The 11,978-nt window shown below is 50.2% G+C and overlaps 3 protein-coding genes and 1 non-coding gene across 4 annotated transcripts; 3 read left to right on the top strand and 1 right to left on the bottom strand.

Moving 5' to 3' along the window:
• Positions 1–701: 701 nt before the first annotated feature.
• On the top strand, positions 702–4,277 carry Pdw03_6237 (Protein required for cell viability, putative; the record flags this gene model as incomplete). Its single annotated transcript, XM_014680212.1, has 3 exons — positions 702–774; positions 833–1,418; positions 1,466–4,277. 3 exons carry the CDS (start codon positions 702–704, stop codon positions 4,275–4,277), a joined length of 3,471 nt encoding a protein of 1,156 aa, XP_014535698.1.
• Positions 4,278–4,493: 216 nt separating this feature from the next.
• Positions 4,494–4,564, top strand: Pdw03_tRNA62. The gene has a single exon. It is a non-coding gene; the product is annotated as a tRNA-Gly (tRNA).
• A 704-nt stretch (positions 4,565–5,268) lies between these two features.
• Pdw03_6238 (RNA lariat debranching enzyme, putative) lies at positions 5,269–7,592 on the bottom strand (the record flags this gene model as incomplete). The annotated part of the gene is made up of 3 exons (XM_014680211.1): positions 5,269–7,323; positions 7,378–7,479; positions 7,560–7,592. The coding sequence occupies 3 exons, from the start codon at positions 7,590–7,592 to the stop codon at positions 5,269–5,271; spliced, it is 2,190 nt and encodes a 729-aa protein (XP_014535697.1).
• A 1,120-nt stretch (positions 7,593–8,712) lies between these two features.
• On the top strand, positions 8,713–11,921 carry Pdw03_6239 (Cullin-associated NEDD8-dissociated protein 1, C-terminal part; the record flags this gene model as incomplete). The annotated part of the gene is made up of 3 exons (XM_014680209.1): positions 8,713–11,061; positions 11,113–11,451; positions 11,505–11,921. The coding sequence occupies 3 exons, from the start codon at positions 8,713–8,715 to the stop codon at positions 11,919–11,921; spliced, it is 3,105 nt and encodes a 1,034-aa protein (XP_014535695.1).
• Between the last annotated feature and the right edge of the window lie 57 nt (positions 11,922–11,978).

The raw sequence follows: 11,978 nt of genomic DNA on the forward strand, positions 1-11,978 counted from the left end.
CTGGCCAAGTCGGATATCTTTCGCTTAATCGGACCATCACAGTCTGTTTCAGCTAATCGTATTATCCGCCATGCGCAACCGTGAAACTGTGTCCTTGAAGACATTGAACCGAGGAGGGCTTAGGGCTTAACTCCAAAGTCTTCTGCGCCGAAACAATACGAGTCGCCGGGCGAAACATATGTGACGGTTTGCCATTGAAGACAGCAGACGAAATTGAAGATCTGAGAGGGTTTATCTGTACATGTGTGCCTCGGAAGGCAAGAGACTCGAGTGGCTCCACACTCAGGAAATGGTCGCGGTGAAACTCTGGCACGTCTGAACAGAAATTGGGTCCACTGAATATCGTAAAAACAAGCAAGAATCAGGGTAACTGAGGAACTGGCTGCGGCGGTTTGAATCGTCCGTTGAGATGATGTGAAGTAGGCAGTGAACAGAGTTGACGAGGTTGGAGACAACAACAATGTCTTGGCAGTTGACGCGACTATGCCAATGCGGGCAAGCGCGACGCCACATAACTGACGCGACTGGTGTCACGCAGTAACCACGTGACTTCATGTTTGCATGTCATTATATAATCAGCGAGGAATGCCAAGACCCGTTTATCAGTGATTATTCATGACTCTTGGATCTGAGCAATATCAATGAGGCAAATACCTTCATTGGAATGAATCTGGTATGACTGGCTCTCACAATTATTCATTATGGGAGTTCCACAGCATATTCGCGAAGCCTTTGATCTTGCTAAGGACTTTCTGACTCCAGTCCTTGATCGAGGTATGCATGTTCGAGACCTCAAGCTACACTTAAGTCTCTGGCGCTGACTATCTTGTAGAGGCAATACAGAAGACCCAAGGTAAATCCTTGCTGCAGATTCTTAGTCTAACTTCGGGTGATGATCATGGTGCTGGCGATGGTGACGCGCGGTCAACTGTGATAAATGAGGCTTTGAATATCTTGACTAGTATCCACAGGTCCCTTGTTTTACCTGAAGACCAACATGGATCTCTTCAATCAGGTGGGGAGGCTGGAGACTCGCCATTGGAAGATGCCAAGCGCCGCCGAATGCTACATGCATTGCTAGACCTGATTTCCCTGGAAGGAATATACCCTTCGTTGTCATCTGGCGTTGGGATTCCCCTGCAGCAGCGGGTGATCTCGGTATTGCCAGCCGGTGTCATTGCAAAGCAGGCAAATGCAACTGTTAGCAGTGTACCGCACGACGAGCCTCTTTTGTGCCGCATAATCGGCGTTTTGGTTGACGTCCTCTTCGACCCGAGACCAAGCCTCCAGCCGATCATTCGTGGTCGTATCTTGAGTGACATAATCAGTGGCACGTCTGATCTTGCTTTCAATCCAAATACCGAGGCATCATCTGGCCGGAACTCATACCAGAAAACTTTAGCCAAGATAATTGATGAGTATGTTCCCATTGCTTTTGCCATTCCTGGGTATTGACAACCTAAAGTACCCCAACAACTGTCTTGCTGCCCACACTATCCGCATTCCTCCAATCGAATACTGCGCAATGGTTCAAATTAATCATCTCCAGCCAGATCTCACAAGTTCCGCTACGACCCGGAGGAGTAGTGCAAACCATCATGTTTATTGCATCGCAATTTTCGCCATCTCTAGGCCAGGAAGCACAGGACCTATCAAATGGCCCTCGTTTGACTGTTCAGGCCATCATGCAAATATCACGACTCCTTTCCTCTGTGCCATCGGATGTTGACCCAACTGTCTATTTTCAGACAATCGCCCCACAGCTGCTAGCACTAATAGACGGCGATGATTTAGATCTCAGGAAAACTGCTTCCTACGTCGTCGGAAATGGAATTCTGGGGAAACGTGCTTATGGCGCTCCTGGCACTGTTGGTCATACCATCTTTGTGGAGCCGATATTTAATGCACTTACCGCGAACCTCGATGCTAAATCGAGACAATGGATCGGTCACTTCACCGATATCGAAGGCTCTATGCCAAACCCTGCGGAACCAAACCCCGCATCCAACGTCTTGGTAGACGGCGCAACAGTGGACCTGGCTCTAAACAGACTGGCTTGTCTGACATTGCAGCATCCAAACCCAGGTCTCGTAAAACGAATCGTGTCTCCGATTCTTCTTCCATTATGGGGCTTGGTCTGTTTTTCCAAGGAGGAAGGGCTGATCCCGTTCCATGAAAAGGTCTTGCTCCTGCTCCAAACATATTTTGGCATCTCTGTTGGAGCCCAACCCCTCAAAAAGCTAATTGATAATCTTCTATGGGATGGGGGGGCGATGTGGACATACATCAAAGATTCCGACGCTAGAATCGCATTGCAGAAGCGGAGTGAGAAAACAAGCGAGCATTCAAATATGGTGCAGCTGATCGATTCCATCCAAGCACGAGTAGAAGTCTTTGTCAGTCTCATTGGCTCGGATCCTAGCAGTGAGGAACGGACCGGTGATATCTTCCTCTATGCCAGTCAAAACTGGCTAGTGCAGCCGCGGGGTACTGCACTCCCTGACAACACATTGAACAGTCCCGCTGGCGAAGGTGACAACATCATTCAGAAGCTTGTTAGTGCCAAAATTGCAGAAAAGCTGCTTGAGAACTTCAAAGAAGCACTGACTCGACACCCGCTCCGAGTTTTAGAGCTCATCAAGCAAGTTATTGCTGGGGAGCTACATAGACTTAGCGCCCAAAAATGGGCGGCTCAAGGCAAAGTAAATAGCAAGGTGTCCCTGTTATCTTTAGCTAACATCGTGAAAACGGGAGACAAAGACGCGGAGCAATGTGACAACGACTCCTCTGAATCCGTTTCAACAACCTTCAGTCTGATGTCTACACTTCTTGCATCTGCGGAGTTCTCTCCCACTACTGAAATTCAGCCCCTCCTTGAATCCCTTAAAAACGACCTCGATCAACTCGTTCCCTTTCTCCCTTCCACACTTTCCAAGCCAGCAACGACCTCGTCTATGTTGCTAGAGATTCACCTTGCTGGGGGAGACGAAACCACAATTAAGGCAGTGCCAGCTCATATTCAGGACCTTGAAACACATCGTCAAGCAATGGCGAATCTCAACTCAGATCTACCACCCGTGCAAGCCGAGGGCCTATCACTGATTTCGAAACTGATTATGAAATCCTCACCCGTTCTTGATGTGGGGTCAACTCTCACCCTCCTGCTTTCAGTCATCACCGACACATCCAAGACCTCTGCCAACGATGAATACGCATATCTCGGTGCAATCAAGATAGTTGGTACACTGGCATCACGCCATCCACGTTCCGTGATCAAAACCCTGGTTGAAGAGTACGCAGACAGACGCGAACACCGAGGATTGGACGAAAGACTCAGGATTGGTGAATCTCTGCTGCGCACAGTGCAGGACTTGGGAGAGGCGTTGGTTGGTGAGACGGCCAAAATTCTTGGTGAGGGCATTGTTGCCGTTGCAGGACGACGGGGCAACAAGAAGTATACACAGCAAATCCGCAAAAAGCAACTTGCCAAGGAGAGACGGGAACAGGAACGCGCGCAGCGCAAGGAAAATGAACCGGCCATGCCTGAAGGCTGGTCCATTTCATCTGGAGTAGCTAAAGCTGCTTCCGAACTTGACCTCCCAGAACTTCATTCGGACGACGAATCCCCAGAGCAATCAGCGTACGCCACAAACGTCGTCGCTGCATGGGCAGCCGGTGCATCTGCGGATGATGCCCCTGATGACCTTCGCATCCGCGCATCGGCCATTTCCATTCTTGGATCGGCCATCAACGTCAACATCCTTGGTCTTGGCCCCGTCATTCTTTCTTCCGCCGTCGAACTCGCGCTCGCCACGTTAACCCTCGAAAGGGAACCGGCGAGTGCCATCCTCCGCCGGGCGAGTATAGTTTTGATCTTCGACATCTTGAAAGCTCTTGAGGCAGCACGGGAAACGCGCGGGAACCAGGGCATCGGGCTCGGCTTTTCGCTTTTGGACGATTCGGCTTCGAGCTTTGCCGCCCCATATGGGTCCAGTATGCAGGGACATTCGACTATTGGTAATATCCCTGCTATGCTACGCACGCTCCGCTTCATCGAGGGTTCTGAGGAGGACGGGCTCGCTCGTGGAAATTTGCGCGCATTGATTGAAAGTTTGGAGACTTGGTCAGAGAAGTCTTTGATGTGGGGCATTGGCGCCCAGGATGATCAAAATACCTTCAGTCCACGGTTTGGACTGGGCGACAGGATCGCCGGTCTACAGGTTGATCCCATGGCAGGGGAAACTACCGGTCGTCCGCGCATCGAGGAGATTGAATAAAGCCAAGCGCTCAAACACAATGAGAGCCAACATTAGAACATTTTACAAATCAACACTCAAAATCTCTCAAACATCAACCTTGAAGATACAAGTAGGAACAAATCCAGGTGGGTGGTGCTCGATCAAATTACTGACAGTCCAACATCTCGTCAAATTCCTAACTGAAGACATTCGTATATCACCAACGAATCAGCTTTCAGATTCGTCTAGGCTCCAGCATCATTGGTCTAGTGGTAGAATTCGTCGTTGCCATCGACGAGGCCCGTGTTCGATTCACGGATGATGCATGTCTTTTTTTGGGGGGTTCATCCAATTGCCGTGGGCTCCACTATTTTTTTCCTCTTTGATTCGTGAAATTGATGTGAGAAAGTAGGTTGGGGGAAGGCTGCCGGTGACATGTTTACATAGTCCAAACGGTTTATGTGCAATATGGTCCTGGTATCCAACTTATAAGGCTACAAGTGATCAATCGAAGCTAAAGTGGTAGGTAGATGAAGTGGTCTAACCAATGAACACATGTAAATAACAGTTTCGACGAGAAGGTTGCTGGCCGACTGGTTTTGAATTCAGATACGATTCATTGATTTGGGAGACACTAACAACTGAAACAGAAGCTAGACTTGAGGCAAAATACCGACAGAAAAAAGCAAGCGACGGGCTTGGAAGTGACATTAAACTCCGCCCTAGACGCATATTAAATACAGGCAGAACACGGGCTATGTACACTCAGAGCAAGCTATTCTATAGAGTGACTAGTATGCAGAAACCGAGGTCGTAAACAAGGAATATCCCTACTCAAGTGAAATGATCCCTAGTGCCCACTGTGCGGATTCATCACTTCTTGTAGATACATACAGAGAGCAAAACAAAAGACATTGGTAAAAGATGTTTTGTGAAAGAATTCTCACTTCGGATTCACATCAGCAAGCCACCAAAAGAAAAGGAACAGAGTAGCGGCATGTGTAGGCGAAAGAGCCAAGCACTGGCCAAATTACCAGGCATCAGTGCCCTGAGTCGAGGGGCCTGAGTTGGCATACCCGCCACGACCACTGAAACCACCGCGCCCGGGACCACGTCGACCTCCACGACCACGTCCACCACGGCCGCGTCCACCACGACCGCCACGGTTGCTCTGGGAGTACTGACGAGGTTCATCGGGGCGTGGGCCGGCCTCCATGCGAGCCTGACGTTCTTCCTCGCTCATGTCAAACTTGTTCTCAATTCCAATCAAATTGCAGAATGCAGAGGTCTGCGGGTTGGTGTACTCCTTCGGCTGCTCATGAGTGTTGATTGAAACACCAGGGTCATAGATGGGGGCAGTCAGGACGAAGTCAGTGGGAATGTCCAACAATCCAGGGTTGATGACGTTCTCCTGTACCCATTCCTCCTCCTCAGTGATCCGCTGTTGGTAATATTCATACCCCTTGTGGGCAGGGACACTGCCTTTGGGATGTCCGCCAAATTCGAGCTCATCAGCAAATGCACGAGTAATCGCCAGCCACTCCTTGTCGTACCTCAGTCGCATGGGAGAATCCACGGCGAAAGAGTCTGGTTCGGAGATTGGCTCAATCTCCAGTAGTTCAACAAAGTCATCATGGTTATGTGGTTTGTCCAAGGTCAGAAATTGGGTCACAAGATTCTTAATCTCCTGGGGGCCTGGAAGGTGTTCGGAATCTGAGGGATTTGAGGCAGCCTTGGGTAGAGATGACTGCGCGATGCTGGTTGGGAGTTCGGTTTCAATTCCACCAATTTGATCATCCACACCATCACTCCACCAAGTATCAGGAGAGCGGTCATCACTCCAATTCAGAGAGATGTCGGCTTTTGGAAGAGCTTTTTCGGCTGGAGGAGATTTAACGCTCGCGGTGCTGCTGGGGCTAGTAGAAATGCTGATCTTGTCAATATTGTCAGCGACATCATCTGTCACTTTGGCATGCTGGATCGTCTTGACATGCTTAGTGGTCTGGATGTCGTCGGTTGTCTCAGCAAACAGAGAAGATTCCCGCCTGGTAACCACCTCCTCAGCAGAGTTATTCACGGGGTTGTTTCCCCGGCTGACTTTGTCGAGGATTTCAATGTTCTCGCCGTCGATGAAGGCGGCTTCGACTTTTTCTCCATCGGCGCCACGTACAAATTTCCGAATGGGACCACCTCCAATCTTGGATGTTTCATTGAAGGTAATATTCCGCGCAGGTTGCGGCTGTCTCGCCCTGATCATACGCATTAACTCATCTTGGTCCATTTTCTCTTTCTCGGTCCGTCGGGCGTTATCTCCGAATTCATTCCAGGCCTTGATGCGTGACTGTTCGTCTCCAGTGGCAGTACCGAGCAATTTGTGGCCAGCGAGGGTGCGGGTGTTGAGATTGCTTCGTGGAACCGGAGCCGCATCATTTGTATTGGAGGGGGCAACAGCAGGATTGAGGGTTCTCGAAGAAGTGATATTTGCACGAGGCGGACTATGTGACACCTTTGCAGTGTAACGCACATGTAGATGAGCTGAAAGCCAGTAGGCAGGGCGCAAATGATTCAGAGCTTCGCGTGCAGCGAAACTTCCGAGCTTCCCAGATTCGGAATCAGCTTTAAAGCCTGACTTCTTGCGAAACAAAGTACCATAGTCTCCAAGCTTCTCAATCCCTTTCGGCCAATCATGGGACAGACCAATGTCGATCTGGGTGCGCACTTGCAGCAACTTGCGGACATCCAGCTCACGGATGTGGTAGATCGAAGAAACATCGTCTCTGTTGTATGGCAATCGTTCATAGTGGGCCTTCCGATAGTCGTAGCCCTTCCAGATCCCCGACATCCCGGAGATTCGGAGAGGTCCAAAGCGGACGATGTTGGCAGCTCCCATGAAGTAGATGTTGGGGGCCACCCAACCGCCGTAGTAGAGCTCTGAAAGGTGATTGCTCGCCTCATGATTGCCCCCGATGAACAATGTAAGATATGGAGCAGTGCGAGCACCACTGTAGTACTCATGAAAATCACCGATCTGCTTGAACTTATCAGGAACCGAAAGACAAGTCGCATCATTGGCATTGCGCAGAGCCTAGTTTAGCCAGTCAGTATTGAGCTCGGATAGCATGGTACATGGCAAGCCCACCTGGAAATCTCCACCAATGATGACAAGATCAACAGAGTCCCAGCCTTTTTCAGTGGCTTTGCGATCCACTGTCTCATAAATGTCGTTCAGACTGCCATGGCCCTTTGTAAATGATTAGCAACTAGCTGTGAGATGGACATGTCACATGATATGGGGATCTCCATCTATGCAATATAACTTACGCAACCTTCGACGGCAATGCGTACCGGTGCCATTGTGGAAGAGTCCAACCAAGCTGTCGGATTATGATAGCACCGAAAAAAAAAGACAAGCCTCAGAATAGAAAATTTGAACCCAAATTCCTCTGAAAAAATGGTGAGAGCTACAGGAAAGAAAGTAAAATGTCGTGAGCAAAAGAAGATTGGTGCATGAAAGATGGAAAGAGTAGAGAAGAGAGAGATGTAGATGGGAAGAAGAAGCGGCGGGTGGAGCTTGGGGCTTTTAAGCTCCCGCGCGGCAAATCTCTGAATAGCAACCACTGGGCTAATGTCTTCCGTTTGCTCTCTTTGTACTTCGTTTGTCTCAGTCTTTGTTATTTGGGTTGACCATTGTTTCAATTTCCCCATAAAGTCCCTTTTTTTCTCAATAGGCATTACCGCACAATGTCTCAAATTGATCCTTCCTTTCTTGTTCGGGCTGCCTCGGTTTTGCCACTCGGTTCATCGACTTCAGCTCATCTGCTAGCGGTGCACACCCGGTTCCTCCACGAGGAGTCTAAGTCATTGAATGTGTTACAGAAGAAAGACCACTGTGGAGCGTGTGGTAGCATTAGAAAACCCCAGTGGAGTAAAGTTATTGTGATCAAGCCGAAAAAAGGCAAGCCTTTAACCTCTGGATCGGCATCTGCGGGTGCCACGGTGTATAAGTGTTTACGCTGCCGCCAGAGGACAGTACTACCGCAAAGGAAGTCAAGGAATCCTAACTCGAAAATTCCGTCTAGAGCAGCTACGGTTGCGTCTGCTCGGGGGTCAACTCCTGTAAGGGTTGACGTGAAAGGTTCGACACAGATGTCAGCAGATCTCAAGGCAGGTGACAATCAAAGCAGCAAGAAGAGGGCCAAAGCAAGAAAACAAGGTGGTCTTCAAGCTCTTTTAGCCTCCAAACAACGTGCCCAACCTTCACTTGATTTGCTCGACTTTTTGCAGTAAAAGTCGCGCACGTGAGCTTCTTACTAGATCTGGACTAGCGCGGGGCAGCTAGCTTGCCTGCGACTCCAGGCGCCGTGACGGTGACCCGCAACACCACATCTCCAGCGCGTGTGTCCGCAGAGTCAACCGGGATTTTGTTTTCTTTAATTCACCAACTTACCTCCCTTGTGGTTCCATCATCGCCACCATGTCGTCTTACTCGGACGACGAACAAGATCCCCAGGCGGACGAGCTCCGCGAGACCGCCTTGGTAACGCTCGAAGCGCTGGTCAGCTCCTGCAACAAACAGATGCAACCGTATCTAGCGAACACCACTCGGTCAGCTCTTCGATTTTTGAAATATGATCCAAACATTGCCGATGTGGAGGACGATGAGGAGATGGGAGGCACACAGGACGATGGGAGTGATGATGATGCCACGGAGGACCCCGACCTAGAAGACGACGAATTTGAGGACTTTGAAGAAGAAGGTGGCTACAGTGACATCGACGACATGAGCTGGAAGGTACGCCGGTGTGCTGCCAAGCTTCTCTACACCGTCATCTCTACCTACGGGCTTGGTCGTGCTTCGGACGCCTCGGCCCTGTTTCAGCAGATTGCCCCAGCCCTGATCTCACAAATTTGCAGGGAGAGAGAAGAGAGTGTGAAACTTGAGGTGGTGTCGACTTTGACGGCGCTTGTTCGGAAAACTGGCGAGGGCTCCATGATTGTCACATCCAATGACTTCCTGGAGGCCGTGGGTGGCTCGAAGAATTCTCGCAAGCGCAGACGCCAAGATAGCGATGCGTCAATGATTGACTTTGAGCCGAGTGCTGGAACGTCGTCAGCAATTGATTCACCTGCTGTGCCATCGTCCCCCAAGTCTGGCTCTCAGGCTGATCTAGCTCGCTCCGTGCCTTCGATTGTACAGAACCTCGTCAAAATCTGGAAACAGGCTTCAATTCCCCTCAAACAAGCCGCGATTATTCTCCTCAAAAGCCTTTCATTGGTTCGCTATGGTGGTCTTGCGGACCATCTCCAACAAATTGAAGACCTCATTGCGGATGCCCTCAAGACCTCATCTCTAACAGGGAGCACAGCGGCTCATACTGGGGCTTCTGTCAGTGCAGGTACTCTCCAAATCGAGACCTTGGGTCTCATTGCTGTGATCGCCGAGACCCATCTATCCGATGCGTTATTGCCATTCCTAATTGCCCTGGTGCCCGGAGTGGTTGGAGCCGTCAACGACCGCAACTACAAAGTCAGCAGTGAGGCTTTGGGCGCCGTGGAGCAAATCGTGAAAGCAATCACACCCCCACGTGTTTCTGCCAATCCTTCGGATGTCACTCTGCAGCTGCAGAAGCTCTATGATGTTGTCCACTCTCGAATCACTGACACAAGCGCAGATCTCGAAGTCCGTCAACGGGCAATTCATGTGTTCGGCATTCTTCTCGCACGCACTTCAGGAGAACTTGGCGTAGAGTTCCTTTCCTCCGAGAAAAGATCTAATGGCCTGGCTGTTCTGGTCGACCGGGTGAAGAACGAGACAACTCGTTTGTCCGCTGTACGTGCGGTTGATGATGTTGTCGTTCTTGTCAGCCGCAAGCAGGACGTCTCCAGTGATTGGGTCAACAATGTCGCCCTTGAGCTAGGGTCGAACTTGCGCAAATCCGATCGTGCCTTGAGAGGCGCGTGTTTGGAAACTCTCCGTAGTCTTTCTATGAACTCCGACGTCAGATCTCACCTTATCCCCGAGACGATCACAGCAATAGAGAACGCCGCTTTGCCTCTTCTCGCTGCAGCTGATTTCCACACCCTTACGCCTACGTTGATTATAATTGCCAAACTTGTCCCTGGCAACGCAAAATTGATGGTCACTGGCGGTTTGATCTCTTCTATCTGCTCAATCGTCACCAAACCACTCGCCGGAACGGTTCTTAAAGCATTGTTGCTGCTGGTCAAAGTCATTGGCGACGAAGGTGCGGGGGCTAGTTTGATGCGGAATCTCCTTCGTGACGTGGGGATTACAGGGGACTCATCAGTGGTTGGAAGAGCTGTTGGCACCCTTCTGGTCCACGGTGGACCGAATCTCGGTGTCACAATGGAAGATTTTTCAACAGAACTCAAGACTGCACGGGATGATAGCCGAAAATGTCTTGCCCTTGCTATCCTAGGCGAAATCGGCCTGCGAATGGGTCCCGAGTGCTCGTTGACGCCGAGTCTCTTCATGCCCCATTTTGAATCTCAGTCAGATCAAGTGCGCTTGGCTGCCGCCACGGCCCTCGGCAACGCGGCCGCAGGAAGTGTCAAAGCTTATCTCCCAATCCTTCTGAATGGGCTGGAAAAAACAAACGCTCAAAGCTATCTGCTTCTCCATTCCGTACGGGAATTGCTTCAACATCCCGAGGTCGTACGTCCGGATCTTGCATCATCCGCTCACAAATTGTGGCACGCTCTCCTTGTCGTCTCCGAAGAGGAAGACAACCGGGCTGTCGGGGCTGAATGTGTGGGCCGCTTGGCACTCCTGGACCCTGTTGCTTACATTCCTCACTTCCAAGTAAGTCGGGCTCATTCTTCTACTTTATCAATGCTAAACTCACTTTTACAGGAGTACCTGGCCAACGCCGACCCGGCTGTTCGTGGTGTGGTGATTTCGGCATTCCGTTACACGCTTGCTGACTCGAGTGATGCTTACAACGATATGCTGCGACCGTTGATGGTGCCCCTTTTAACCAACATGCTTGGGGACAGTGACTTGGGCAACCACCGGCTTGCCTTGACCACCCTTAATTCTGCAATCCATAACAAGATGGATCTTCTACTCCCTCATCTCGACGAGTTGCTGCCGGCTGTTCTTGGTGACACCAAAATCAAGCCAGAACTCATTCGCGAGGTCCAAATGGGTCCATTCAAGCACAAAGTAGATGATGGACTCGACTTGCGAAAGGTCCGTGGCTCTTATCATTTCCCATATATTCCCACTGACATCCTTGTTTCCAGAGTGCCTACGAAACCCTTTATGCCTCGCTCGACACATCCTTCTCTCGCACTCATATGTCTGAACTCTTTGACCGCATTGTCGCGGGTATCGATGATGAACAAGACATCCGTGCAATCAGCAATTTGATGACATCTAAACTGATTAAGATTGCACCGGAGGATACTGAGCGGCAGCTGGATGCTTTGTCAGAGCATTACACTTCTGTGCTTTCCTTCAAGCCAAAAGAGAACGCCGTCAAGCAAGAGCTAGAGAAGGTCCAGGAAGCATCTCTCGGAATTCTAAAGATCACTAGAGAACTGAGCAAGGCATTCCCCGGTGCCGAGACATCAGGTGATCTTCACAAGTGGAAGACATACATGGAGTGGGTTCGGCGAACCTTTTCCCCGCAACTGACGAATTTAGAACTGGAATCCTGAAGTTGACACGATGGAATGCAAATCCTGGGCAAGTTCCAATGATTCCATGCAATTCAA

This window comes from Penicillium digitatum, chromosome 2 (assembly GCF_016767815.1).
Source record: "Penicillium digitatum chromosome 2, complete sequence".
Lineage (NCBI taxonomy): Eukaryota > Fungi > Ascomycota > Eurotiomycetes > Eurotiales > Aspergillaceae > Penicillium > Penicillium digitatum.